Here is a 27,414-nt window from a genome sequence, read left to right as displayed (position 1 = left end):
CAGGATACCCCAGTGTGTGTGTGTGTGGTTACATTGCAAAGTGTCCAAGGTCTCATACCTAATATCTCACCCCAATATCTCCCACACTTGGTGCCTCAGTTTTGCCACCTGCAAAAGAGATCATAACAAATGGATCTTGTGGTTGTTTGTTTGTTTTTTGTTTTTTTTTCGAGACAGGGTTTCTCTGTGTAGCCCTGGCTGTCCTGGAACTCACTCGGTAGACCAGGCTAGCCTCGAACTCTCGAACTCAGAAATCTGCCTGCCTCTGCCTCTCCCAAGTGCTGGGATTAAAGGCGTGCGCCACCACTGCCCGGCTGGATCTTGTGTTTTTAAAACAGTTCATTTGAGTCCAAACCTACAAACCCAGGAATCCTAAGGGCTCCAATTCTTAAAAGTATCTGTTTCACTTTTTTAAAAATTTTAATTAGCTATCAGCAGTAAGGCAGAGGTGAGGCCACTCCAGGATGGAATGGGGGGTGACAGGCCCTGCAGGCTCCCCATTGCCCCTTGCTTCACCCCAAATTTAATTCCTTATTTTGCGGCTTCTTGCTTCTCACAAACGTTGATATGTTCCCACATGTGGTCCCATGTCTAACAATGGCCGTGTCGGTGTCGTCTTCATGTCCTATATGGGCAAGACCAGAGAAGGATGTCTTCTGTCCTGCTGTGTCACTCTCCACCTTCTTCCCTTGAGACAGGGTCTCCCACTGCCTGGAGCTATCTATGCCGGTGGCCAATAAGACCCAGCCATCCTCCTGCCTCCATCCAGATGTTTTACATGGTAGCTGGGATGAAATCTCATGTACTGGCGCCTGTACAAATGTTCCACCCCAAGCCACGCCCCCAGCCCCTCACTGGGGATTCTGGGCAGGGGCTCCACCAGTGAGCCTGTGGCACTTCTTGGTTTGTTCTGTCAATCTTCTGCTTTCTTCTCCGAATCACACCTGCTATCTCTTCACATTTCCATTCCTGATATGTTTCCTCACGTCATCCTCTCCCAGACGTATTGGCAGCCCAAGAGGCCTAACCTGCTGTGTGTGGTATTTAAGGAGCTGTCGATGCTCTGGGTCTGAGAACAGAACTTGGCATGCTTTAGGGGAACAGAGCTGCACAGTTCTCTCCCCCGGGATCACTCTCAGTTCTGCCCCATGCAGCAGGCCCACTGACAACAGATGGGTAAACAGAGGCACCAGGATGCAGGCCACAAGTGGGTCCTCAGCCTATTAGGAGCCTAAAAATGTCAGCGGAGACAGGGGTGGAGGACTGGAGGGCCGGCTCCTGTCATCACCATCTGAAACCTATGAGTTCTTCTTAGAATCCTCCAAGCTGTGCCTGCGGGTCCAAGCGATGGAACTCAATCTGTGTGGCGATAGCCTACACTCAGCTGTCTCACAGTCCCCATCCATAGCTTTTAAGCAGAATAGAAGGGAGGTTTTCAGAGGAAGTGGGAACACACCCAGGATGCAGGTGGGCTTCCCAGAAGGCCCCTCTAAGCTCGTTAGGACTGGGCAGCCCAGAGGTTTGGGTTTTTTCCGCCTGTAGTTTTTTAACCTTACTCAGAGTGTCTTTTAAGTAAAAGGTTGGGGGCGGAGTGGAAACTGGAGCCTGAAATGTGTGCTGGTCAGCGGGTCCCGGCCCGGGCAGGTCCAGGTGGCTCCAAGGACACGCGTGGACAGGAACCTGGGCCGGGGAGTGCTCCGTGAACTCAGGTCCCCAGCAGCACCCTGCCTTTCTGTCTCTGCCCTGCTCCTACCCTAGAAGGGTGGCCGGCGGCACTGGTTTCTAGTCTCCCACCCCCCACCCCCCGGGCCTGCCGCCCCGCCCCGCCCCCAGGGCGCCCTGACTTTCCGTAAATGACGGCGGCCAGGAAGCTCAGGGGCCGCACAGGAAGGAGCAGGGACTTTCCTGTCGCAGCCTGGGCTGCCCCCCGCCTCGGCGCGGCTGCAGGTAGGAGCGCGGGGCACGGGTGCAGGGTGCGGAGGGTGCGGGCGCGGGCGCGGGGCGCTGCCTAGACACCGCACTGGCGGCTCAGCAGTGCGCATGCGCTGCTGGCTTCCCCGCCCCCACCCTCCTGTCCTAGGAGCGGGAGGTAAAGGGCCAGAACTTTCCATTTGGTATAATCTCACACTTCTTTAATATTCGCATCCGCTCTGTAGTTTTATGCTTTACATTTTGAGGATGGCTCTGCGTCCGTAACCCTGGGCTACAGTCACTATGTAGCCCCAAACTCGTAGTAGTCCTCCTGCAGCCTTCCCAGGAGCAACAAGAATTGGGGAAGAAGATGATGAAGGTTTTATTTATGTATATTTTATAACATTTTAATCTGTTTTATTCTGTGTGAGTGTGCTTTGCACACGTTCGGAGGTCAGAGGACAACTTGCCGGAGTGGGTTCTCTCCTTCCACCATGTGGGTCCTGGGGACCAGCAGATTTGGTGGCAAGTGCCTTTACCCCCTAAGCCATCTCGGCCGCCCTAATTTGTTTCTTGAGACAGGGTCTGACCTTGAACTTATAATGTCAGTTGTTTACCACCACATCTGGTAATAGGTTAATGACATCTTCAGTTCTTGATTTGAGACAGGGTTTCTCTGTGTAGCCCGATTAAAGGTGTGCACCACCACCACCACCGAGCCAGATTTTTTTTTTTTTAAGTACAGTCTCATGCAGCCAGGCTAGCCTTGGACTTCTAATCTTCTGCCGCTACCTCTGGAGTTTTCTGGGAACAAGTGTGTGCCACCATGCCTACTTTTGTCGTCTTATTATGGGAGGGGCTCACATGTAGAGGTCAGAGGGCAGCTTTACGCAGTCGGTGCACCCTTTCCACCTCGCGAGCTTTGGAGGTGGAACTCAAACGTCTTTGGACTTGGCTGTGAGCCACCTTCCTGGCGGTGAGGACTGTGGTCTGAGCAGCTGAGGGGCTGTTTCCTGCCTTTTCTCACAGGCCCAAGCCCCGCCCCTTGCCCTCAGCAGCTCTCAAGGATGGGACGTGTATTTTCACTTAGGCCACTACAGGAAACCTCCCTGCAGTGAGGACCAAAGAGGAGCATAAAATAGACATTGGACGTGGGGTCAAGTGGACTGAAGAGAGACCAGAAAGGGTTGGGAGACAACACAGGCTCCTGAGTGCCTATCCACAGTCTCATGGGCAGGGCACCCATCACAGAAGCTTCTAGTTCCAGCTCAGATGGTCCTGTGACCTTTAGACCCGTAGGGAGTAAGACAGCTGTCCCCATCCCTCTAAACGCCTCTACTTCCTGTTCAGGCCTGTTTCTATATCTGCCATCAATTGCTCATGCATGTCTGGGACATTGTCTTGGCTGGCGAGGCTAGGACATGCAGGCTTGTGGATCAATTGGTGATGTCTGCCGGGGTGCAGATAAGTGCACAGAGCAGAAAATACCTAGTCCCCAGCTTGTCTGTCACTTGGGGGCGTGTGACTCCTCTTCCCTCTTTCAGTCACACCCCATTCTCTGTCTCTCCAGGTTACACTTATGGCACCTCCAAGTGAGGAGACACCTCTGATCCCTCAGCGCTCCTGCAGCCTCTCGTCCTCAGAGGCAGGAGCACTGCATGTGCTCCTTCCTCCCAGGGGACCTGGACCTCCCCAGCGACTGTCATTCTCTTTTGGGGACTACTTGGCTGAGGATCTGTGTGTGCGGGCTGCCAAGGCCTGTGGTAAGTGGGTCCCTAGATGACCAGGCCATTTAGGAGAGCTGAGCAACATCTATTGAGAAAAGGAGTGCTGGGGCTTTGAGGGTTGTGTAGGAGTTTGGTAACTCAGTCTGTGTTGTTGCATTGGTGACTTGGGTGAACTGGTGGGCCCATCCCTTCAGGTATCCTGCCTGTGTATCATTCGCTGTTCGCTCTGGCCACTGAGGACTTGTCTTGCTGGTTCCCCCCAAGCCACATCTTCTCCATAGAGGATGTGGACACTCAAGTCTTGGTCTACAGGCTACGGTAGGAAATGAGCCCCTCTCTTTACCTTCAGTCCAGTCTATAGTAGAGGCTCTTGAGACCAGAAAGGTTGGGCTGTTTGCTGTAGGCCACACAGCACGTCAGTGACCCATCTTGGGCACTGGGAAGCCAGAGCTGAGTGGACTATCCCATTCTGGAACCCACAGCTTTTATTTCCCTGACTGGTTTGAGCTGGAGACGTGTCACCGCTTTGGGCTGCGCAAAGATTTGACCAGTGCCATCCTTGACTTACATGTTTTAGAACATCTCTTTGCTCAGGTCGGTATTCCTCGGTGGGGAAGGCTCAACCCAGGGATGGGGGACCCCAAAGCAACAACATCCCAGCTCCCAGGACAGAACTTCACCTAATCACCCTCCTGTGGCCTACCCAGCACCGCAGTGACTTGGTGAGTGGGCGCCTCCCAGTGGGCCTTAGCCTGAAGGACCAGGGAGAGTTCCTGAGCCTGGCTGTGCTGGACCTGGCCCAGATGGCTCGTGAGCAGGCCCAGCGGCCAGGAGAACTGCTGAAGACCGTCAGGTGAGGGCCTTGGGCCACCTCTCCGTGGTCTCCTTTGGCTGCGGACCTGGGGGCCTATCGTTTTCCCTTACCGAACTCCTACACACACCTCCTTCCCAACGTCGACTTGTGCAGCCATCCTGTCCGTCAGCCTGCCCTCTGCCAAAAGGTGCCCAATGTCTGTCTCGTGTGTCCCCCTCCCTACCCTAAGACTTCGGCGTGCCCCTCACCTACAGTTACAAAGCCTGTCTGCCGCCCAGCCTGCGCGATGTGATCCAGGGCCAGAACTTCGTGACACGCAGGCGCATCCGCAGGACCGTAGTCCAGGCGCTGCGCCGCGTGGTCGCCTGCCAGGCTGACCGCTACGCCCTCATGGCCAAGTACATCCTGGACCTGGAGCGGCTGCACCCAGCGGCCACCACCGAGGCCTTCCGCGTGGGGCTCCCGGGCGCCCAGGAGGAGCCGGGGCTCCTGCGTGTGGCGGGGGGCAACGGCATCGCCTGGAGCTGCGGGGACCAGGAGGTGCTGGAATCGGGCCTTGAAGAGTGGGGTCCGCGGGGAGGCGTGGCGTTATTAAAGAAGCTAGTCCGGAGGAACCAATCAGGAAAGGGGCCAGTTGGGGCGGGACTGGCTGCACTACGTGGGGTGGAGTCAATTAGAGGCGGGTCGGGGTAGAGCTACCCAGGGACTGGACCTGGGGGTGTGACCAGAAGGGTGAGACTAGATGGGGGCGGGGCCGGACAGGGGGGATAGTCTGGATTGGGTCGTTGGGAGTGACCTGACCATGTCAATCTCCGTCCCTGTCTTCCCACTTCCCACCCCCTTTAGTGGAAGTGAGGAGGAAGAACCGGGAGGCTGTGTTGGATCAGGTCTGTAATCCCCCGGCTTCTGCCTGTCCTTTCTTCCTCAGCTTTTCCAGACCTTCTGTGACTTTCCTGAAATCGTGGATGTCAGCATCAAGCAGGCCCCACGCGTGGGTCCGGCAGGGGAGCATCGGCTGGTCACTGTCACCAGAATGGACGGTCACATCCTGGTGGGTCTTGGAACCCGCTGTTCTGGTGCTGACTCTGGGAAAGGGGTGGGCTCCGTTGTTACTGAAGCGTTCTCCCGCGCAGGAAGCGGAGTTCCCGGGACTGCCTGAGGCGCTGTCCTTCGTGGCCCTCGTAGATGGGTACTTCCGCCTGACCTGCGACTCCAGGCATTTCTTCTGCAAGGAGGTGGCACCGCCGCGGCTGCTGGAGGAGGAGGCGGAGCTGTGCCATGGACCCATCACGTGAGGAGCTGATTGGGGTCACAGTGGGGATGGGGCTAGGCAGCGGGGGACTGTCTGAGTTGGACCTGGCTGCTGTCCTGGCCTAGGTTAGACTTTGCCATCCACAAGCTGAAGGCCGCTGGCTCTCTCCCGGGCTCCTACATTCTCCGCCGCAGCCCACAGGACTATGACAGCTTTCTTCTTACCGCCTGCGTCCAGGTTGGTTCACTGCTGGTGCCAGGATGGCTTCCTGGAGGAAGTGACACCTGATCTGGAATAGAAAGAGGAGTTTCTATATGTCCTTGAAGATCACTGCCCTGTAATCCTAGAATTTAAGAGACTGAGGCAGGATCAAGTTTACAGGCCAGTCTGAGCTAATTATGCATCAAAAAATGTGTGTGGGTGGGTGAGGGGAGTTGTCCCACGGAGGAAAAGGTTTTCCCACCAAGCCTGAGGATGTTAATTTCATCCATAGCATTCACAAAGTAAAAGGACAGAACTGACACCCATAAATTGCTCTCTGACCTCCACGTGTGCACGGTGGTTTGCATCTACACAGAAACACACATAAGTGAATGTAACTTTAAGAACTCAAAAAAGTTCAGGGAACACTTTCCCAGCATGGGGAGGGGCTGCAACCACAGAGGTTGGAGACAGAACTGAGCATACTGTCTTCCAGAAACACCAGGAGTGGGGGGCTCTGTTCCACACCTGGCTCAGGTCGAGGTCCTCTTTGCAGACTCCTCTTGGCCCCGACTACAAGGGTTGCCTCATCCGCCAGGACCCCAGCGGGGCTTTCTCCCTGGTTGGCCTTAACCAGCCCCACAGAAGCCTGCGGGAGCTGCTGGCAGCCTGCTGGCATTCTGGGCTGCAAGTAGATGGTACTGTCCTGACCCTCACATCCTGCTGCGCTCCCAGACCCAAAGGTGAGTCAGTTCCTGCCTCAACCAGCCCAGCAGCTCTTGGGTGGTGGCAGAAACCAAGGACCACGGCGATTAGGACAGAGAACACAACTTTTTGGCACAGTCTTCAGACACCAAGTCAGTTATTTTCAGTTGGCCGCTGTCTCTCACTTCTTCCCATGGATGAATGTCACTGAGGCGAACCCCTGCTGGGACATGTCTCCCCACAGTGGTGTCCTGGCTGACACAGACCTTGGCAGCCTGGAGGGAACCCAGTGTTTTCAAATCAGCCCAAAGTCTGAATCTCAGGAGCAACTTCTGGGGGCTCCCCAGGCTAAGTATGGGGAGTGTAAATCTTGGAAACGTTTGCCTCTGACATCTGCCCTCTGCTTTCTTGCCACCCAGAGAAGTCTAATCTGATTGTGGTTCGAAGGAGCTGCAGCCCCACGCCTGTCCCCGACCGCTCCTCGTCCTGCTGTGCACTGACGCAACTGAGCTTCCACACCATCCCAGCACACAGCCTGGAGTGGGTGAGGGTCCCTCGGCCCAGGTGGATGAGGGTCCCCAGGGTGGAAGCCAGGGCCAGGGCCCTTCTTGGAGGACGTGGAAGCCACCATCAACTGTCCCTGCCTGAATGTCTTCCCCGCAGCACGAGAACCTGGGTCATGGCTCTTTTACCAAGATTTTCCGTGGCTGCAGGCGGGAGATCGTGGATGGCGAGAGACACGACACAGAAGTCCTCCTGAAGGTCATGGACTCCAGACACCAAAACTGCATGGAGGTGCGGCAGGGACCAAAGAAGAAGGCCATGCAGAATTGCATGGAGCTGGGACCTGGCAGGGGGCTTGCTGGAACCCAGAAGTTGAAGACCAGACTGGGGACATAGTGGGACTCCTTCAAACCAAAGTAGAGTGTAGCCATGCTGAGAGCTTGGCTGTAAGACACAGCGTGAGGAGGCTGGAGAGGAACATGGTGTGTGTGTGTGTGTGTGTGTGCATGCGCTTGTATACATGCAGACGTCATGTGTAACTGACGGTGAACATGACATCTGCAAGGCCAAGGGTAGGATCATGGGCCCAAGCCCATCACAGCATGAGAGATTTCTAGTGGGACTTCTGACCCTCTCTGGGCTCAACTGGGGACTGATGGGGAGGAACCCATACATCTCCTGCTCTCCCCTCCCCCTAGTCCTTTCTGGAGGCCGCCAGCTTGATGAGCCAGATATCCTACCCGCACCTGGTGTTGCTGCATGGTGTCTGCATGGCTGGAGACAGTGAGCCCCAAGCCGCACCCCACCCCAGCCCTGGCCCCTCCTCCACCCTGCTCGACCTGCATGCCTCTGATACCCTCAAGATCATCACCCCACACACCCCCACCCCTCTCCCCAGCCCCATACCCGGGCACTTTGATGCATTTCCACCCTGCCAGCTAATTGCTATCATCCCCCTTGCAAGCCCCTCTGAATCTTGGCTGTATCTATTCAGTTGAGCTGGTAGGAAACAGAAGTCCAAACTGTGCGAAGAGCAGAGGGCAGATGGGGACAGAGCCTGCTGAGCACCACCCCATCTCCCCCTGTCCCCAGGCATCATGGTGCAGGAATTTGTGTACCTAGGAGCAATTGACACGTACCTGCGAAAGTGTGGCCACCTGGTGTCAGCCAGCTGGAAACTGCAGGTGACCAAGCAGCTGGCCTATGCCCTTAACTACTTGGTGAGTGTCCCGTGTCCATAGGAAGGCTTCCTCGATGGATGGGGAGAGGAGAGTAGGTTCTGTAGTTTGGAGCTCAGGAAGGACACAAGCAAACATTCCAGAACAAGGGAACTGGATGTGAGCAGGCTCAGAGGGCTGAGAGCATCAAGGAAGGGCACTATGAACCCTGGGTATCTAGGGGAGCCCTGAGTGAGGACGCCAGGCTGTGGGGGGAGCACTGAGTGAGGAGGCCAGGCTGGGGGAGGGGCAAGGCGTAGAGATGGAAAGTGGTGGGTGTCTTGAATGGCGTGATAAGGGACATTAACTGTCCCTAAAGTCATAGGAAGATGAAGAATGGGGTGTGGTGGTTAAGGGTGAGTGTGGCCAGTGTAAGGGAGGTTAGGGTTACAGATATGTCTTCACGGGCCTACAGTGGTTGCCAAAGCCTGTTCTGTCTGGGCAGCATCAGATAGGCTTTGAAGGATGCAGAAGAGTTTGTTTGATAGTATTCATTCATCAAACGCTTACCCACACTTCCCTGTGCCTGTAACACTTAGGAGGATAAAGGCCTCCCTCATGGCAACGTCTCAGCACGGAAGGTGCTCCTGGCTCGAGAGGGGGTTGATGGGAATCCACCTTTCATCAAGCTGAGTGATCCTGGTGTCAGCCCAACTGTGCTGAGCCGGGAAAGTGAGTACAGGCTATCCTCACCAGACTGTACCCTGTGTCTCCTGTGTTTGCAGACACACGTGGTCGCTCAGGGCCTGCACTGGCAAAGGGGGTGCTTTGTGCAGAAGGTGACCGTGACCATTCTCACTCCCACGTCCTCCAGTGCTCACCGACAGGATACCCTGGGTGGCCCCCGAGTGTCTCCAGGAAGCCCAGACCCTCGGCTTGGAGGCTGACAAGTGGGGCTTTGGCGCCACCACGTGGGAGGTGTTCAGCGGGGGACCGTCGCACATCACCTCGCTGGAGCCAGCCAAGGTCAGAGCCGGTGTTCTCGGCCTTCTGGGCCGGGTGTGGGGAAGGGGGTGTCGTGAGGGTAGGGTTAAACCACGTGATGGGCATCTCAACACCGAACTGAACCCTCGCCCCTCAGAAGCTGAAGTTCTATGAGGACCAGGGACAGCTGCCCGCCCTCAAGTGGACAGAGATGGCGAGCCTCATCGCACAGTGCATGGCGTACGATCCTGGCCGGCGCCCTTCCTTCCGAGCTATCCTCAGAGACCTCAACGGCCTCATTACATCAGGTGCGGAGGGCGGGGCGGCGGAGAGGATCCCCGAGCTGGGTCCAGGAAGGTTGCAGGTTTCAGCACTCAGCATGAGCTAAGAGCTGCCGTGACAAACCTGTGGCTGAGACTCACTCTGCATTTGCTTTGCAACGTAGCCCAGGGTGGTGGTTTACAATGTAGCCCAAGCTAGGTTCTCAGACTGGATTTCTCCCTGCCTCACCCTCCCAGGTGCTGGGATTTGGTTTTATTTTGTTATTCTTAAATTTTGTCCGCACGATGGTTTCATCTGAGGGTATCCGGGTCACAGGTTGGCGTCACTGCGTGGCTCTGCCTCCCGAGTCCCCTTTGTGTCTGTAGCCGTTAAGGTCCCACAGAGTGTGCTTTTGCCCGGACAGTGATCGTTCCCACTCCCCACGAAGTACCCGTGGGCGTCTCAAAACGCACACAGAGAGAGCAAGGTTCAGGTGGAGTTCACACACCAATTCAGTTTGGGATTGAGGCAGAGAAAGATACCCCACTTACTCATGAGACCCCTGCCCTAGATTACGAGCTCCTCTCAGACCCCACACCTGGCAGCCCGAGTCCCCGAGATGAGCTGTGCGGTGGCGCCCAGCTCTATGCCTGTCAGGACCCCGCTGTCTTCGAGGAGAGACACCTTAAGTACATCTCCCTGCTGGGCAAGGTGAGTGGGCGGGGCGTGTGGGGCGGGGCGTTAGCTGACCCGTCAGGCGGGGCGTGGTTGGGTGAGCCGGACACTGCCCTGTCATCCTCCCACAGGGCAACTTTGGCAGTGTGGAGCTGTGCCGCTACGACCCTCTGGGGGACAATACGGGACCCTTGGTGGCAGTGAAGCAGCTACAGCACAGCGGGCCAGACCAGCAGAGGGACTTCCAGCGGGAGATTCAGATCCTCAAGGCTCTGCACAGCGACTTCATCGTCAAGTACCGGGGAGTCAGCTATGGGCCCGGTGAGCGGCGGCAGCATCTCGGGAACGGGTCGAGTCCCGCTTCTACCCTTTCTTAGTCGGGCCCTGTTGAGCAAGGTCGTTAACTTCCATGAGTCTCAGCTTCCATAGCTGGGGCTTCAATGAACCCGGTAGAAGGTGCTCGAGAGCTACTGTCGCTGTCCGCAGGTCGCCAGAGCCTGCGGCTGGTGATGGAGTACCTTCCTAGCGGCTGCCTGCGGGACTTCCTGCAGCGCCACCGCGCGCGCCTGCACACCGACCGCCTACTGCTGTTCGCCTGGCAGATCTGCAAGGTGCGAGCAGCGTGGAGATCGGGATGGGGACTTTGGGGTCCGGGATCCCGGGCCCACGTGCTATCACGGCCCTCTGCAGGGCATGGAGTACCTGGGCGCGCGCCGCTGCGTGCACCGTGACCTGGCTGCGCGCAACATCCTGGTGGAGAGCGAGGCGCATGTGAAGATCGCAGACTTCGGCCTCGCTAAGCTGCTGCCGCTCGGAAAGGACTACTACGTGGTCCGCGAGCCGGGCCAAAGCCCCATCTTTTGGTACAAGACCAAGACTCCAGACGCCACGCCCACTGAGCCCTAACTCCCACACTCTACAGCCTCAAACCGGTCCAGATCCAGCTCCACCTCGCTAGCCCCCGCCTACAGTAGGCTCAGCCCTGCAGCCACGCCCCACGAAGCCATGTCCACAACTCTACAGATGTACCCGCCGAACTGTGTAGTCAGGACTACCCTGCCCACTCCACAGAGTGATGCTCCACCGGGTTTAGCCACGCCCCTCTTTGTTCTGGCTCGGTCCTCGGCGACCACAGTCAGCCAGGCCCTTCACAGGTCTCTTTTCTAGCTCCGCCTCTCCGCAGGCCCCGCCTTTCACGCTTTATAGGTTCCGCCCTTCTCAGTGTCACCCACTTCTGTCGGTCTTACTCCGCTCTCCGTCGCTGGCTCCTCCCCTTATGAAACTTATACCTATCTGCCCAGACACTTTCCCAGCTGCCCATCATCCAATGCTGACACGCTCAAAGCCCTGTCCTTGCCACTTAGAGTACCTCTCAGCCTGGCCACGCCCACAGGTCCCCAAACAGCCTCTGAGCCGCCTTCTGTGGGCAGTGCTACTAGGTAGTCTCCTGACCACGCCCCTCTCCTAGCCCCAGCCTGAACACACCTTACATTGACGGCGCCCTCCCCAGGCCACTGTTTCACTGCCCTCGATCCTCACTGGCCACACGGTTCTCTGACAACGCCTTTATCCCGTTCTCAGGTACGCCCCTGAGTCCCTATCTGACAACATCTTCTCCCGCCAATCTGACGTGTGGAGCTTCGGAGTGGTACTGTACGAGCTCTTCACCTACTGCGACAAGAGCTACAGCCCATCCGCTGTGCGTCACCTGCCTCATCCCTCCCTCAGTCCTCCCTCCTGACCTCCAGACCCCATCCTGACCTCCAGACCTCATCCTGACCTCCAGACCCCCATCCTGACATCCAGACCCTTTCCTCCTGATTTCCAGCCCCTGTCCTATCCCCAGCCCTCCCTCCTAACCCCAGCCCTCCCTCCTGACCCCTTAGCCCTTCCTCATGACGTCAGCCCCCTTCCTAACTCTAACAGTCCTGCCCTAACTTGCTCCTCTCCCTCAGGAGTTCCTGCGCATGATGGGGCCTGAGCGTGAAGGACCCCCGCTCTGCCGCCTCCTGGAGCTGCTGGCAGAGGGCCGTCGCCTGCCACCACCTCCCACCTGCCCCACTGAGGTGAGGGAGGCAGACTCAAGTTTCTCAGTTTCAATTCTTGATTGACAGCAGCGGTCCTGACTGGGATCGCTTTACAGGATGAGATAGGCTCAGCTTCAAGGGCTTCAGAAATGTGGTTTGTTGAGGCAAGGTCTTGCTACATAGCCTCGTCTGGCCTGGAACTCAACATCCTCCTGCCTCAGCCTCTCCTGGACTGAGAAGCCACCACAACCGCTCCCAAGTCCATATTTCAATTTTTCTTTTATTATTTACTTATTTATTTTTTAACTGTGCTGAGAATTGAAGCCAGGGTCTTACACATGCTAGACACACACCCCATGTCGTGATAATTCTAGGGGGCGTTGCAGGCCGCCCCCAGACGTGAATGGGGCCTATTGGAGGAGCCGGGAGAAGTTATTCCCAGTAGGAATAACATGGCTGTGAGCTGGGGTGGAGTAAGAGGAGCCGGTGTGCGGCGACGTGGGGGATGTGTGTCTGTCACCCTAGCCATCGGCAGGCCACGGCAGGAGGCTTGCCACAGGCAAACTTAGTTTCTGTTCAGAGATCCATAAGGCACCATGGAGATCTGTGGAGCAGAGTGGGGTGACTTCGAATGTGTGCCCTTAAACTGAGTGGAAGCCACGCCTCTGAGCTCAGGCCCCGCCCACCTCGCTTCTCACCATCAGGTTCAGGAGCTCATGCAGCTGTGCTGGGCGCCCAGCCCGCAGGACCGGCCAGCCTTCGGCACCCTGAGCCCACAGCTGGACGCGCTGTGGCGTGGAAGCCCTGGATAGCAGCCAGGGGCGAGCGTGAGCTTGGTTCTTATCATCTGGCTGTGCGACCTCAGGCAGGAAGCTGTCCCTCTCTGAGCTCCAGCACCCACTTATCCCTCTGGCCACCCCTTCCCATCACTCTTTCCTCCCAGAATGGGGATATTAAATATGTGACCGAGTCTCTGCGCAGTCGTCTTCACCTCTGGAATGCTTTCCTGGCACATCTGCAGAACTCACAACCTCAGGTCCCAACAGCACCCGAGACTTGGCCAGAAACCCACCCAGCCCCCCAAACCCTCTCTTGGCCCCAGCTCTGTGCCCAGTCCCTTGCTCCCTTGTCCGTGGGTTTCTACGGGTTGTGAAAGCCTCAGCACGCCTCCTGACAGATTGCGTTTTGGGAGTGTTTGTTGAATGAATAAATGAATTCAATAGAAAAGATGGGTTGTGACTGGAGTTGGGGGTGTAGGAGAGCTGTCTTACAGGGTGTGGTATAGGCTGGGGAGGGGCAAGTGTGGGGCTGGGAGAGGAACAGCTGGGAGAGCAGAGGTCTTGGCCAGACCCCAAGGACACCCCCTCCTCTCCTGCCCAGCTGCGGTTCTTGGCTTGCCAGGGGAGCTGGTTCCAGGCAGAGTCGGTGCAAGAGGCAGAGGCCAAGGCTGGGGCTAGGCTGAGCCAGTCCTGCGCACCCCAGGACAGTGCTTGCAGTCACCCAGAACAGCCCGGAGGTAGAGGAACAGGAAAGGAGCCATTTAGACGTATCCTCCCGTCTTCCAGCCTCAGTTTCCCTCTTTGACAAACCAAGTCATAAATACCTCCTCCCATCTCCTTCACAGCCCAAAGTGCCTCCAACTCACAGCAATTCTCCTGCCTCAACTTTTCCAGTGCTAGCAAGACATGTGGGCATCACCCTTACAAAGGGGAGAGGCGATTGGGTTGTTTTAAATGTTGGGGGGCAGTTCCTGGCACAGTGCTGCACCTGGGAGAAGGACGTCAGAGTCCCAAGCTGGACACACAACACCTGACCGTGACCCGAGCCTCGACCTTCTCGGTGCTGCTCGCCGTGTTCCCGCCAAGGCCCTTGGGCGGCGCGAGGCGGCTATAAGGAGCATCCGTGCGCGCTGCCTCCTGCCACCATGCGCGCGCCGCTGCTACTGCTGCTCCTGGCTCTGGGGTCCGCGCTGCGCTCCCCGCAGCCTCCCGAGGCGCGCTTCAAGCTCTGCGGCCACCACCTGGTGCGTGCGCTGGTGCGGGTGTGCGGCGGCCCGCGCTGGTCGCCTGAGGCCACGCAGCCTGTGGAACCCCGGGACCGTGAGTGGGGACAGGCGGGGTGGATGGATAAGCGCGGATAACTGAGAGGGGAGACGCTGGCACGGTGGCGCCCCCTCCTGATAACAACGACTGAAGTCCTCATGGGTTTTTAGATTTTAATTTTTCCCTCTTTTACGATTTTTGGGACCGAGTCTCATGTGGCCCAGGCTGGACTCAAACTCACAATGTAGCCAAGGATAACACTGAGCTGCTTGCCTTACTTAGGCTTGAGTACTTAGCTGACTGGCATAAGCCACCACTCGGTTTATTGTTTATTAAAGACAGACTCTCACTAGGAAACTTAAAGTGATTTCAAAGTCACGGGAATCCTCCTGCCTCGGCAGTTCTGGGGTTACTGGGATATGGCCCTGTCTGGGGATTCTGGGCGGGGACTCTACCTCCAGGCCCAGGGGACAGAAGAGGACAGAGGTCCCTGTGCACAGAAGTGGGTGGCGACTGTAGGAATGTATGGCCCCCTCCTGAAGCAGAGGGTGCCGTCCAGGGAGTCACAAGGTGAACCCAGGACTTCATGAAGTTACACGGGACCACACCCTTCCGTGGCCACAAACTGGGGTGCACAGGAGGCATATGGGCGCACACAGTTGGGAGGTGAGTGTGGGCACCAGCTAAGAGTTATGTAGTATTCAGCAGGCGCTCTATATGTGCCCCTTTGTTTCTGGGCTCCGTTGTCTCGTGGCCGGTGTGTGGGAGGGACTTCAGCTGACTTCTGCTCGCCCACAGGGGAGCTGCTGCAGTGGCTGGAGCAAAGACATCTTTTGCACGCGCTTGTGGCCGATGCGGACTCCGCACTAGACCCGCAGCTCCACCAGGCTTCTCAGCGCCAACGCCGCAGCGAGGCCACCAACGCTGTGCACCGCTGTTGTCTCACTGGCTGCTCCCAGCAAGACCTGTTGGGTCTGTGTCCCCACTGAAGGGGCACAGACTCAGGAAGTCCGTCCTCAATTGGTCCCCACCTCCCGGCCGTGTCCATGAAACACCCCGGTTTGCCTTGGAGGATCCCTAGTTTATTCATAGATCGCAGAACGGAGGGCCACAGGTTCTGTCCCCAAGGAGCCCTGTCATTACCTGTGCCCACCTCCTCTCTGTGTCCCTAACAGTCTAAATAAATAAGCAACTTCATACAATTTTTTTTTTCTGGGAAAAGCGACATGGAGGGGGCAGCAGGCTGTGACTCTGCTCTGGTCACACACGGACCTGAGGCACTACCAGGAACCACTGGGGAAACAAAGGAGTGTCAAGAGCCCTTTACTGTGAGGTACACAGTAGGCACACAATAGACAGTATGAGTTTGGGCTGGGACCTGGCACTCCTGAAGCACCAAACACACCGGGTATGTTGCACAATGTTATCCCAGGTTGGGAGGTGGAGGCAAGGGGATCAGGAGTTCAAGTTGCTCCTTGGCTTTAAGGGTCAGCCTTGGCTATCAAATATCAGCCTGGGCAAATGAGACCCTGTGCCTAAAGAAAAAACAAAATAACTACAAGGTGGTAGGCAGTGTAGGATCAGAACTGGGGTCATCCAGGGTTGAGGCAGCCAGCTGGGGGAGACCAGATTGGTCTGGAAGGTTCCATGTTCTACAGACTGAGGTTTCAGGAGCTATGAGGGTGTGAGAGCTGGGCTGGAAAGGGCAGAGATGTGCCTAGGTCCACTGCACTGTGTGTGTCCACCATCGCTGCCTAGGTCCACTGCACTGTGTCCACCATGCCTCTTGGGAAAGAACCTCAAAAATAAATGGGGGAGTGTACTGAGAATTTGGGTTTCTTTATAAAACAGAAATATTATTGGAATGTATTTTCATCTCCAGGTGTGGGAGACGGGGCCGCTTCAGACTGTCCACAGCAGCTGACGGTGATTTGCTTCATGCTCTAGCAGGGGCGTGATTTTGCAGCTGCAGATAGTTTCTGCAATTGTGCGATGTTTGGAATTCTGGGGACTCTTTAGAGGGTACATAAGTGCTATGATCCAGAGGGCCTGTTGTTCTTGTTGGTGGAGGTTTATTAAGTAGTCATCCTCAAAGCAACGATGACAAGAAGAAATGAGATATTCTGACAGCAAAGATCAAAACTTGCCTCAAAGAATCAGCAGGAAGTAGTCCAACAGTAACATGGACCCCTTTCCAAGCCTTGAGACTTTATTCAGTGATTGGCTTTCCTTCCTCTCTATCCTTTTTTTCTCTCCTGTCTGGTGTTAGGGAGGCTGCAATGTTAGAAGAAGAAGTAGCTACGGGGTAGGGAGCAAGAGGGGACTGTAGCCACACACAGCCATGCTGTAGATGTGAACATGTTACAACGATGTTTGATTTTTTTTGAGTTAATATTGAAGGTCAAAGAGAGGTGGGGTAGAGCAGACGGTGTGAGTAGTGCTGAAAACTGAAAAGGGGCTGGCAAGAGGGCTCAGTGGATGGAGGCGCTTGCTGCCAAGCCTGAAGATCTGAGTTCAAGTCTCAGGCCCCACACAGAGGAAGGCAGGACCCAGCTCCCTTCCTAAATAGATGAAATTGAAAGATGGCAGAGTCCTGAGTTTTATCATGCACCCCCAACACACACAGTAAACCGTCACCTTCAGCCTTCTATGGGTTTTATTCCTCGCCATCCCCATCTGTGGGACACAGGACTCTCCAACCTCTGAGGATCTCCGAGTTCTTGGGGGACACTAGTGGGAGTCAAATCAAGATCTCTGAGCTCCCCAGTTTGAAATCTACCTTGTGCCTCTGCCCCAATTCCTCGGAGTCCTGAGAGAGGCCAAGGCCCAGTCTGAGGCCAGAGCTTGACCCCCATGGGGTCTGCCCACAGCATTTCTTGCTTAGCAAGGGCTCAGAGCTCACTCACATGTGGCTTTATTCACAGTGCCTGCTGTGAGCAGCACCAGGAGGCTTTCCAGGAATACTTAGGAGTGTGTCCAGCAGCCTATTAACTTCTCAGAGCCACCTTGCTACTCCTTCCTCACTTTGAACCTCTCTTTGAAGCCAGCCCATGGCACATGGGTAAGGACAGGAGCCAGGGGTGCCAACTCCCCCAAACCTGTCAGTAGGCGCGGCCCTGCTTGCTGCAGGCAAGCTGGGGCCGGCTCAGCGCATCCCACATCAGCAGCATCTCAAAAGGCAGGAAGCGGTGCACGAGGAGCAGGTCGCGGTAGAAGCAAGGGTCGAAGGATGACACACGTGGGCTAGGGGGGTGCACCCCCGCCGTGCGCACTCCGCTGTGCGCCCCTGGCGTCAGCCTCTGCTGCTGCAGACACATGCCCAGGAACACGTCGTCGATGGGGAAGATGGGGAGGATGCGCGCGGCATGACGTAGCGCGGTCACGGTAAAGCGCGACATCAGGAAGCCGCCGCCGCCACAGTAGGGCGGGTAGCTGTTCTCGGCCATCACCAGCGGGGGGACGAAGTACTTGCTCCAGGGCACCCGGATGGGACCTACGTTCTGGATCAGGTGCCCCACGAAGAGGTGTTGGTCCGGGTCGTAGCCCTGCAGATAGGTGACCATGTTGTCCGTGTGCGCGAACACGTCGTCGTCCCCGTTGAGCACGAAGCTGGCGTTGGTACAGCGAGTTCGCTGCCACTCCAGGAAAAGGACCTACAGGTGAAATGGGTGGGGCAGGAACGGGTTTGCCGGCTGGTAACGCATCAGAAGTCCTCCCTGTTGTAATCCTCCCTCTCCCGATTTCTCTGCGTGGGTCTAGTACGCATACTTCAAAATCCCACTTCCTGTGCCCTCCCCCACGCCTCGCCCACCTGCTTAAGCGTCAAGTTAAAGAAGGAGTCGTGGAAATCCCACTGGAGAATGTCGCCGTACGTCTGCGCCTCCAGCTCCAACAGCCGGTTGAATTTGCTCGCCTGCTGTGGGTTGCGGTCTGAGCCCACGAGGAAGAGGCGGCGCAGCGGCGCCCCACGCACCCGTCTCTCGCGCGCCCATGTCGCGCGCAGCATCTGGCGGCGCCCGTAGTTCGCAGGCGAGGACTTGATGGCGAGCAGCAGGAACACCGGCCGCGAGCACTTGGTCGCCCGCGGCTCCCGCAGCACCGCGAAGTCGCGGCAGTGGCGGTAGAGCAGGAAATCGCGCACGTGTGAGGGCAACCCCGCGAAATCGGGGTGGGCAGACACCGACAGATTGGCTCGGCACGGGGCGGGGTGCGCGCGCGGGGGGCCGGGAGCCCACGCCGGGTCATCCTCAGGCTCCGAGGGCCTCTCGGGGGCGGGGCAGCTAGGTGGCGACTCGCGGGTCAGGAACAGCAGCAGCAAGGCGGCCAAGGCCAGGAGGAGCATCACATCGGGGCGCTGCCATTGCAGCCGCATGGCGTGGGGGGCGGGGCCTAGAGCAAAGGTCACTGATCTGTGAGTTCCTGGCCTCCTCGCCCCACTCCCCCAACCAGCATTCACTGTCGCTGAATTTGAACACACCCCTGGTCCCCACGGCCCTTCAACCGCAGCGAAATTTTCTTGAAACTCAGAGAGGTCTTCCTGCCTCTGCCCCCTGAGTGTTGGGGCTAAAAGTGTGAGCGCCTGTGTCTTACCAGGAAACTTTTATTCCTCCCTCAAAGCCCACTTCGGATAATCCGTTTTCCAGGCTTCCGTCAGTGACGCCCTACCTCCACCCCAGCCCTGCCTTTATCCTTCAGGTCCCATTGTGGCCTCTCCCAGCATGAGCTGGGCACGAGGCAGAGGCAGAAAGAACGTGATGTTTGTGGTAAACTCATACAAATCTGCCAGCCCCAGCTCTAATGATCTCGATTTTAGGAAGCCCAGGCTGGCGTCAGACTTGCTCTGTAGCTGAGGATGGACCTGATCTGTGCGTCCTCCTGTCCCCACGTCCTGAGTGCTGGGATGAGAGCTTTCACCAGGCCTGGCTCTGTTGCCAGATGTCGGGGTTCAGCCCTCACTGGTACTGCACCCCCCTTCCCAGGCGCCCAGCCTTGTGTGTATATGGCTTGTGCTGTCCTAAAGGGTGTTGCTGCAGCATACAAATGCTAGATCAGACTTTTAGCACAACTTACTCCTTCATCAAACACTATTGGCACTCAGAAGCACACCTTCACCCCTGAAACTCAGAGTTGTCCCCCCAACCCCCGTCCCGGCTATGTGCACTGACAGTGTTGTGTACAAGTATGCAGGGATACCATGACACCCCCAAGTCACAGCACACAAAACATTTCCATCAACAAGTGTTTGTTGAAAGACTGTTGAACCTTGCCCCTTACCTCAGTCTGTCTTGGGGGTACCTGCTGTCCTAGGTCTCCTGAATGGTAACAAGAACAGTGTGGGCCATTAACAAGTGTCCTTGAGACTGCAGGCGTCAAGCAAACCCACTGCACTAGTGCCTGGACGGAGGCTGGCTTCCTCGTTCTGCACCATGGGTTCTGCTGTGTGACCCTGACACAGTGGCTTGACCTCTCTGAACCTCCAGGTAGAACAAGATGGACCCCATGTAAAAGTACCACAGAGATCTCCTGCCACAGGACCTTAGCACAGGCTGTTACTGATTTGTAAAAATCCTTCACTGTAGCTCTGTTTTTGCTACTTTGTGGGGGGTTTTGTCCCACCTTTCTCCACCCTTTCAACCCCCTAGTACTAGATAGGAGAGAAGAAAGGATAGAGAGGGAAAGGGTGACTGCTGGGAGTCAAGACTTCCTTCTTCCTGAGAGCAACATTATCATTAGACTATACTTTCTCCCACTTAAGGGTGACGAGTCCCTTGGGACAGGCTTGATCTTCATCAGGACGTCTCATTTCTTCTTCACACATGACTACTTAACAAGCAACGACTGACAACAACCACCCATCCCTACCTCTCCGGCCTAAGCACTTATATCCTGTGGAGGTTTGAGTGCTTGGCCCGGGGAGTGGTGCTGTTAGGAGGTGTGGCCTTGTGGAAGGAGGTGTGTCATTGTGGGGTGGGCTTTGAGACCCTCCTAACCACGTGGGTGCCAGTCTTCTCCTTTCTGCCTTTGGACCCACGTCTGCCTGGATGCTGCCATGCTCCCACCCTGATAACAGACTGAACCTCTGAACCTGTAAGGCAGCCCAATTAAATGTTGCCTTTATAAGACTTGCCGTGGTCATGGTGTCTGTTCACAGCAATGGAAACCCTAACTAAGACACACAGACCCTCTGAAAAGTCCCCACAATTCCAAAAGTCACACATCGTAGAAGTCACATTCGACTGTTAGGGCAGAGGACAAGTCACAGTCAGCTGCCGTGGACAGTCGGACGTAGCCCGCATCCCACAGCTGGGGTTAAAATGAAGAACATTATTATACTATTTCTGTATTTTTAAAATGAAACCAAAACTCCAAAAGTCTCACTACACTTCACAGAGGAAACACTTCATAAGCTGCACTGTCTGCCAGGCTACGGACAGATTCTGTGAACAGCCGCCAGACCCCTCGCTATGGGTTGGAAATACATGCATTGGTTTATTTACCCATTCACTTGATGGATACACATCAGATTCTCAGGTTTTTCTGAAGTTTGAGCAGCTCCAGTAGATATATTTTTGTGCCTAGCCCTTTAAAGGACCCTATGACTGCCTCTTGGAATGCTGGGAACAGAAAAACATTAAAAAAGAAAAAAGCCCACAGAGGCCTAAAAGAAAGTAAGGCCTAAAAGAGAGTAAGGTCAGAGAAAGACAGGTTGCTGTGAGAAGACTGAGAGGCGGAGAGCGGAGAGGGAGGCAGCGGGCTAGCAGACCGAGAAGAGAAGACAGTTGGTGACAGGAGACACTGAGTTGAGCCAGAGAAAACATTGTGAGGAGAAGAACCTCCGGAGAACCCACAGAAAGTACCTGGAAAGAAAGAGAAAAAAGAGGGAAAGAAGAAGAAGAAGAAAGAGAAAGAGAAGGGGGGGCTGGAGAGATGGCTCAGCAGTTAAGAACACTGTCTGCTCTTCCAGAGGTCCTGAGTTCAATTCCCAGCAACCACATGGTGGCTCACAGCCATCTGTAATAGGATCCGATGTCCTCTTCTGGAGTGTCTGAGGATAGCTACAATGGGGTCATATACAAAAATATAAATAAATCTAAAAAAGACAGACAGACAGACAGACAGACAGACAGAAAGAAAGAAAGAAAAGAAACAAAAGCTACGGGCAAGGAAGAGACTCCTCCTATCCAGGCTTGACCTAACACCTAGGCTAGACCTCTCCTTTGCCTAAGCGAGACCACCTAAGACCTAGGCTAGACCTCTCACTGGGAAGACGCTTGTCCTACACACACACACCCACTCACACCCCCTCCCCCCATCAATGTAGGTGTTTGTAGTGAGGGGTTGGCTTCTTAAAGAACCCAGTTATGTTATGAAAACATGTTTTTCTTAAATCCTGGGTATGGGATACGGCTGCTTCAGACTGTCCACAGCAGCTGGCTATTTGCTTTGTATGTGTGGTTTTACCAGCTTAATTCTGAGGACTTGGGAGAAGGTTTAAATGCCAGAGGCCAGAGAGGGACAAGAGAGCTTGGAAGAGAGGTTGGGGGTGTGAAGGAGGCGGGGAGGGGGAGGAGAACACTGCCTATTGTTGTTGTTTGACAAGAAGTTTGACAAGCAGTTGGAGATATCCTGACAAAAAGGACTGGACTCGCACCTGTTCAGCAGGACGAGAACAACGCCCCTTTCCTGAAAGCTTCCTTCTCTCCTCTCTGGAGTTGGTGTGTTGTCAGTAGGATGAGAACAACGCCCCTTTCCTGAAACCTTCCTTCTCCCCTCTCTGGAGTTGGTGGTTGGAAGGAATCAGGGATGGAAAAGTGTTATACAAAAACCCAATTAAATAGATTTAAAAAATGACACATACAGGGGTGCAGGAGAGGGAGGTGGCTGGCCTGGCTGGAGACCTTGAAGAGTATGTGTGGGGAGAAGAACATGTATGGGCCTTTGGCTGGGGACACTGGTGATGGAACCTGCGTGGGTGGGTGGGGTGTAGCACTGTGAGTGAATGCTGCTGCCTGGATGCCCCTACCACCACCAGGGCACTGTGTCAAGGAGCACAAGGTTACAGATGCGGAGATGTGGACCATGTCACAGACAACATTGTCCTGAAGAATATGCCAATTCCCAGACACTGGCTACACAATTAACTATTGACTGGTTAATATTGCTGAATTCAGTCATTAATTATAAACTAACCAAATGTTAACAAGACAGAACATAAAGAAAATGTTGATTATTAATGAGATATTACATATTAATTATTCACTGCATATTAATGAACCATTGAATACTAATGACACATTTGGATACTAAAGAGACACTGCCTAATAAAAATATCAAAGTTGAAGTCGAAGCCCCACTAGTTGACAAGTACAGGTCAATGGCCAATGAGCTGATTATTGACTCAGAGTTTGTGCTTCATAGCGATGCTGTGACTATTAATAAGCTCTATCGGAATATTAATGACTTTATCTAAATATTAATGAGACCCACCATAATATTAATAACCCACAAGAATGCTCATTACTATTTATGGTTCAAATACTGTGGCTTAATGATGGGCTGGGCTATTACTTCATGACTATTCGGGAGCCCCTGGCTCCCGCTGACCTGGATGGAAATGGCTTTGTGCCCTTGGCCCTGACCTGGGAGCAGCCTTCAGAAGGCTACTGAGGCAGGGCAATGGCACATACTCAAAGAGGCATCAGGGTGGATATTGACACGCTCAGATGTTCTGGATCATTTTCCCAGAGTGAGGGATGCCGAGGATGCTAGGAGCTTCTGGAACCGTCCCTTCTGTGCGTCCGGGCTGAGCATGGGGTCCCAAGGTCACCCAGCGCCAGTCTGGGCAGGACGAGCTGATCACCTGACCGCATGGCTGCTTCGATCGGGCTTGTACTAACTCCTTAACGCTGAGTAAGGTTCTTTTTACGAGGATCTGGGATTTTTATGAACAAAAGGAGCGTTCCTATAAAGATAAAGCTATGGAGGCCTCGGCCCAGGTCCTCATGGAGACCAAGCCGCTCCCCACCTGCCGTCACACCACAGCTTCCTGGAGGCCACGCCCCGTCTTCACATCCCAGCTTCTTGGAGGCCTTCTAGCATCCGGCGCCAGCCCTTCCTCCACCCCCACCCCAGGGCAATAATAAGCCCCGCACCGGGAAGGAATAAGCCAGGATCGCGACTGTCAGCCCAGCCCGGCCCACTTCCCAGACAAAGAAACTGAGGCTGGGAAGGTGCTGGCCGTATCCTTTCCCTTCCAATCGGCAGAGCAGACTCATAGGCCTGTCATCTGGGGTCACCCTAGATCCTCACCCTCTAAGCGGGTCCCATTACCTCGTCCCTCTTCTGGCGACGTTTACACCAGGATTACAATAACCTCTTTAACTTTCACAATCAAAGATAAATGTCACAGACACAAGATACCTATAATCAAAAGTAAAGTAAACACGCAGGCCCCAGCCCTACTCCTGCTAGGCTGTTAGCACCTCCTGAGAGGACCCAAGGCAGGGGGGTCAGCTCGGCCCAGGGACTTGGACCAGGTGTCCACGTCTCCCTCCACGTGGGAGGAAGGGAGCAACGTCCCGTGGGGCTCCAGACCTCGGAGGGGGCAGCAGAGAAGTCTCCTAGGGACCCCTACAGGATTTTCACAACCTCAGCTATGGAGGGGAAACGCCACGCCCAGGGGAGGGGATCCGGCCTGGGCCGGCTGCGCAAACACTGACCAGATGGGCACCAACTAGTGTCCCCTAAGCGGCTGCACCTTCCCCTCCTTACTCCACGGGATGTGACAGGCCAGGATGAGGAAGTGAAACTGGGGACCCGAAATCAAGCACTCAGGAGAAAGGTAGAATGTGCAAAGCCAGACTCAGAAAAAGAAGGAGAAAAAGAAAAGAATGGGAAATTTACCGCAAAGCGTCAGAATCTTGGTTAGCAACACAGACAATCAATTTAACTATGGTGATAGATGACTAGTCTCTGAGCTGCCACCAAGGCCTCTCAGTTTACCTTCACCTCAGCCTAACTCCCATATAGGGAAACTGAGGCTCGGAGAGCAAACGCCTCTCATCCGAGTTTCGCCGGTGTCAGCGTGAAGACAAAAAAAAAAAAAAAGATTCCCGGTTGTCTGAAAACACAGTGGTTTCACAAACTCAAACAGGGGAAACCGAGGCAGAGTCGAGGCCGCCGGGCTGTGCAGACACGAACTGGGGAGAAACGCGGGTTCCTGATCCTGGAATGTAGCGGGGCTAGCCGTCTGCGAGACCCGGAGCCCCAGGAGTACGGCCGGGGCTGCAGAGCGTCTTCGTCTGCGGTGCGGTGCGGCTAGAAAGCGCCCCAGACCCCAACCTCGCCCCACGCCCACCCGAGACCCTGGTACTCACCTTGAGCGCCCACTCCAAACAGCCCCGGAGGCCACACGGTTTTACCTGGACGACTGCCTCGCCCTGGCTCTTGGCTACTCGCCTCCTTCCGCCTCTTTCCTGTTCTCCCTTCCTCCAGCAAGACAAGCTTCCTAGTGGCCAAGGAAAAAGTCCCCCCTCTCTCCGCCCCCGCGGCCCCCCTCTGGCTCCTTGACCTCGCCCCTCGCCGTCCCGTTCTTCACTGTGGTCTTGTCCTTCCCCACCGGTCTTCCTACCAGAACTGTGGCCCCTCCCCTCCATCTAGGCCCCACCCTCCCTTCGGATTTCCCAACTCGAAGGTCCACGTCTCCACTCCACCCCCACCCCTCTTCTTGGCCATGCCCATTCACTTTGACCCTACCCCTCCTTCCAGTGGACACCTCTATTCCCAACCTGACCTCTTCCTCCTCCGGTCCTACCCTTCCCCTCCCTCATTTAGGGCCTCCCATCTCCCTCTCCCACCCCACTGTGAGAGAGCAGGAGCTCCCCAGTGTTGAGCTGTGGAAATCTGTCTGTCCCCTACTGCATTGCCCCTCCACAGCTCAGCCCAGGCTGCAGCCGCCCCGTCTCCCTCCCTCTTCCTGGTGCTATGTGAGGAAACATTCAGCCGGGAGGTGAGTGAACCCAAAAATCTTAGAAGATCCCAGAACCTTAAAACCTGTCCAACTCATAAATACCAGGATCAGGTGTCAATCCCCATCCCCTTCCTCAGAAGTTACCCTAAAAACCTGACGGTCCTAATTCTGAGTTTCAGGCCCTGCTGGAGGGAGAGGTAAGTCCCTAAACTGGAAACTGAGTCCTCCTGACACTGGCTCCCTGGACCAGTACACAGTGGGCAGAGCTCCAGGACTGAATACGGAACTGATTGCCCCTTAACGCGGTAATTCTTCTGTGAGTGCACCCAGAGGTCACAGCAGCCCTATTCACAGGCACTGGCATATTAGTGAACCATAAAAAAGGAATAAAAGGGCCGTGTGGTTGAGTGACAGCAGCCAATACAAATGCCCCACCCATGTGTGATGGGCTCACGAGAAAGTCACAGGGCAGAAAAATCCACACACAAGAAGCAGGCCAGGGACTAGAGGGATGATCTTGTTGGGGACAACAATGCTGTGGAAATGTACCAGGTAAGGCTGCCTGGGGCCGTGCTACTGCCACTCACTTCAGCTCCCTGGGACAGAAAACACCTGCCCTAGCTCAGAATTCAGGTGACTCAGCCTGGGCCTGCCTGTCAAATGCTCCCTCACTGCATAGTTGAGGTTTTGGGGTTACTGCGGTGGGTACGACAATAGCATTATAAACAGGCAAGGACACCCCGCCCAGGGCCCTGCCCCTGCTGCTGGAACCCACCCTCCTGAGATAAGTCTCGGGCTCTGGGAGTCCTGATGAGGGACGCCAGGCCAGAGAAAAAGGTCTTGTGTTTTTAAAGGTGCCCTGCCTTCCTGTACCCCAAGGAGAGCAAATGAAAGCCACCAGGAGGTGCCATGTTCTCAGCACTTCTCGGCTGGGCCGGATGCCGTGTGTTCGCAGCACTTATCAGCTGGCCACGAAACACGTGCAGATAAACCTGCGCTGCAGGGTGTTGATGGTGACCCCCAGGCATGGGGTGTTGATAGTGACCTGCCATGTAGTGCTGGTAGAGCCATCGATAGGGACCAGCTACTAATCTGCAAACACAGGTGACGGTGGAGAGACAAGTTTGGTGGCACCTGCTGGGACCCCACTTTCCAGAGGCTGAGGAGGGGACCTTACGAATGGGATGTTGAGGTATGGAACAGTATGTGAGATAGTCCAGGGCAACCCAGACCCCATCTCAGCAGAGGAAGACGGGAAGGCCAGAGAACAAGAGTTTCAAGTCCTAGCCTTTCCTTTCTTGTTTATAACACTAGGCAATGTTCCATCTGAGCGGTGCCTCCAGACTCTCACAGGGTAGGGGCTTTATCCTAAGCCACGCCCCTAGCCCCTCACTGGGGAATTCTGGGTAGGGGCTCCCCACCTGAGCCGCACCCCCAGCCCCTCATTGGGGGATTCTGGGGGTAGTCCTCCCCCCACCACCCAGCTACACTCCCAGCTTCTAGGATCTGTATCTGCAGTCCAGTCCTGGTCAGGGATCTTCAGAGCCACAAGGTTGAATCGGAGGTCCCTGCATGTCCTCTGAGATTCATGACCCGCCTCTTCTCTAGGAGAAGCTTCCCTAGGAAGCTGGGGTCACTCCTGACTTGGACCACATCCAGTCCTCTCTCCTGCATATGTCGTGCCCAGCCTCCCCACAGACCCTGGCCAGCCAGTCGCAGACAAACCCAGGCTGCGGTCACTCACATCCTTCTGGTTACTATGGCTCCTAAGAACTGTTTTGTTTGTTAAGATTAATTCTACTTTTATTCAGTATCTGTCTATATCCACAGGAGTTCAGTGCCTTCGGAGGCCGAAAGAGGGCACAGGGTCCCTTGTTGCTGAGTGCTGGGCAGACAATCCAGTCCTGTTCAGCTGTTGAGCCCACTCTCCAGCTCTGACTATCAGGAATTTTATCGTGCTTCCCACCCTGTCAGTGCCTGAGTTGATTGCTGGTTTCCTCACCAAGCCTGAATCTCCCTTGGGTGCCCATCATTCTCTTGCTTATACACTTCTACATATACCTCAGAACCCTCTAGGTTCTCTTGCTTATACACTCCTATGTATACCTCAGAACCCTCTAGGTTCTCTTGCTTATACACTCCTATGTATACCTCAGAACCCTCTAGGTTCTCTTGCTTATACACT

At 55.3% G+C, this 27,414-nt stretch overlaps 3 protein-coding genes across 3 annotated transcripts; 2 read left to right on the top strand and 1 right to left on the bottom strand.

Moving 5' to 3' along the window:
• The first annotated feature begins 1,734 nt into the window (after positions 1–1,734).
• Positions 1,735–13,445, top strand: Jak3 (Janus kinase 3). The gene is made up of 24 exons (XM_028784794.1): positions 1,735–1,947; positions 3,482–3,674; positions 3,833–3,956; positions 4,121–4,232; positions 4,346–4,491; positions 4,707–4,992; positions 5,381–5,503; positions 5,586–5,743; positions 5,830–5,941; positions 6,462–6,648; positions 7,030–7,154; positions 7,274–7,405; positions 7,813–7,897; positions 8,207–8,334; positions 8,871–9,003; positions 9,146–9,297; positions 9,413–9,563; positions 10,088–10,227; positions 10,323–10,512; positions 10,678–10,802; positions 10,882–11,054; positions 11,773–11,890; positions 12,147–12,257; positions 12,923–13,445. Exons 2-24 carry the CDS (start codon positions 3,491–3,493, stop codon positions 13,028–13,030), a joined length of 3,303 nt encoding a protein of 1,100 aa, XP_028640627.1. The 5' UTR covers positions 1,735–1,947; positions 3,482–3,490; the 3' UTR covers positions 13,031–13,445.
• A 697-nt stretch (positions 13,446–14,142) lies between these two features.
• On the top strand, positions 14,143–15,459 carry Insl3 (insulin like 3). The gene is made up of 2 exons (XM_028784793.1): positions 14,143–14,317; positions 15,059–15,459. Exons 1-2 carry the CDS (start codon positions 14,143–14,145, stop codon positions 15,247–15,249), a joined length of 366 nt encoding a protein of 121 aa, XP_028640626.1. The 3' UTR covers positions 15,250–15,459.
• A 1,439-nt stretch (positions 15,460–16,898) lies between these two features.
• Positions 16,899–24,692, bottom strand: B3gnt3 (UDP-GlcNAc:betaGal beta-1,3-N-acetylglucosaminyltransferase 3). Its single transcript, XM_028784818.1, has 3 exons — positions 24,637–24,692; positions 18,072–18,649; positions 16,899–17,913 (listed from the first exon to the last, which is right to left on the bottom strand). The coding sequence occupies exons 2-3, from the start codon at positions 18,630–18,632 to the stop codon at positions 17,362–17,364; spliced, it is 1,113 nt and encodes a 370-aa protein (XP_028640651.1). The 5' UTR covers positions 18,633–18,649; positions 24,637–24,692; the 3' UTR covers positions 16,899–17,361.
• Between the last annotated feature and the right edge of the window lie 2,722 nt (positions 24,693–27,414).

The sequence above is a fragment of the Grammomys surdaster genome, unplaced genomic scaffold, assembly GCF_004785775.1.
Source record: "Grammomys surdaster isolate TR1022 unplaced genomic scaffold, NIH_TR_1.0 124836, whole genome shotgun sequence".
In the NCBI taxonomy this organism is placed as follows: Eukaryota; Metazoa; Chordata; class Mammalia; order Rodentia; family Muridae; genus Grammomys; species Grammomys surdaster.
This window is presented reverse-complemented; position numbering and strand designations above follow the sequence as displayed.

Coding starts and splice junctions, on each gene's coding strand:
- Jak3 (XM_028784794.1), top strand. CDS start 3,491: ATGGCACCTCCAAGTGAGGAGACACCTCTGATCCCTCAGCGCTCCTGC. Junction 8,335..8,870: donor CCTATGCCCTTAACTACTTG/GTGAGTGTCCCG, acceptor TGTAACACTTAG/GAGGATAAAGGCCTCCCTCA. Junction 9,004..9,145: donor AACTGTGCTGAGCCGGGAAA/GTGAGTACAGGC, acceptor CACGTCCTCCAG/TGCTCACCGACAGGATACCC.
- Insl3 (XM_028784793.1), top strand. CDS start 14,143: ATGCGCGCGCCGCTGCTACTGCTGCTCCTGGCTCTGGGGTCCGCGCTG. Junction 14,318..15,058: donor GCCTGTGGAACCCCGGGACC/GTGAGTGGGGAC, acceptor GCTCGCCCACAG/GGGAGCTGCTGCAGTGGCTG.
- B3gnt3 (XM_028784818.1), bottom strand. CDS start 18,632: ATGCGGCTGCAATGGCAGCGCCCCGATGTGATGCTCCTCCTGGCCTTG. Junction 17,914..18,071: donor TTAACTTGACGCTTAAGCAG/GTGGGCGAGGCG, acceptor TTTCACCTGTAG/GTCCTTTTCCTGGAGTGGCA.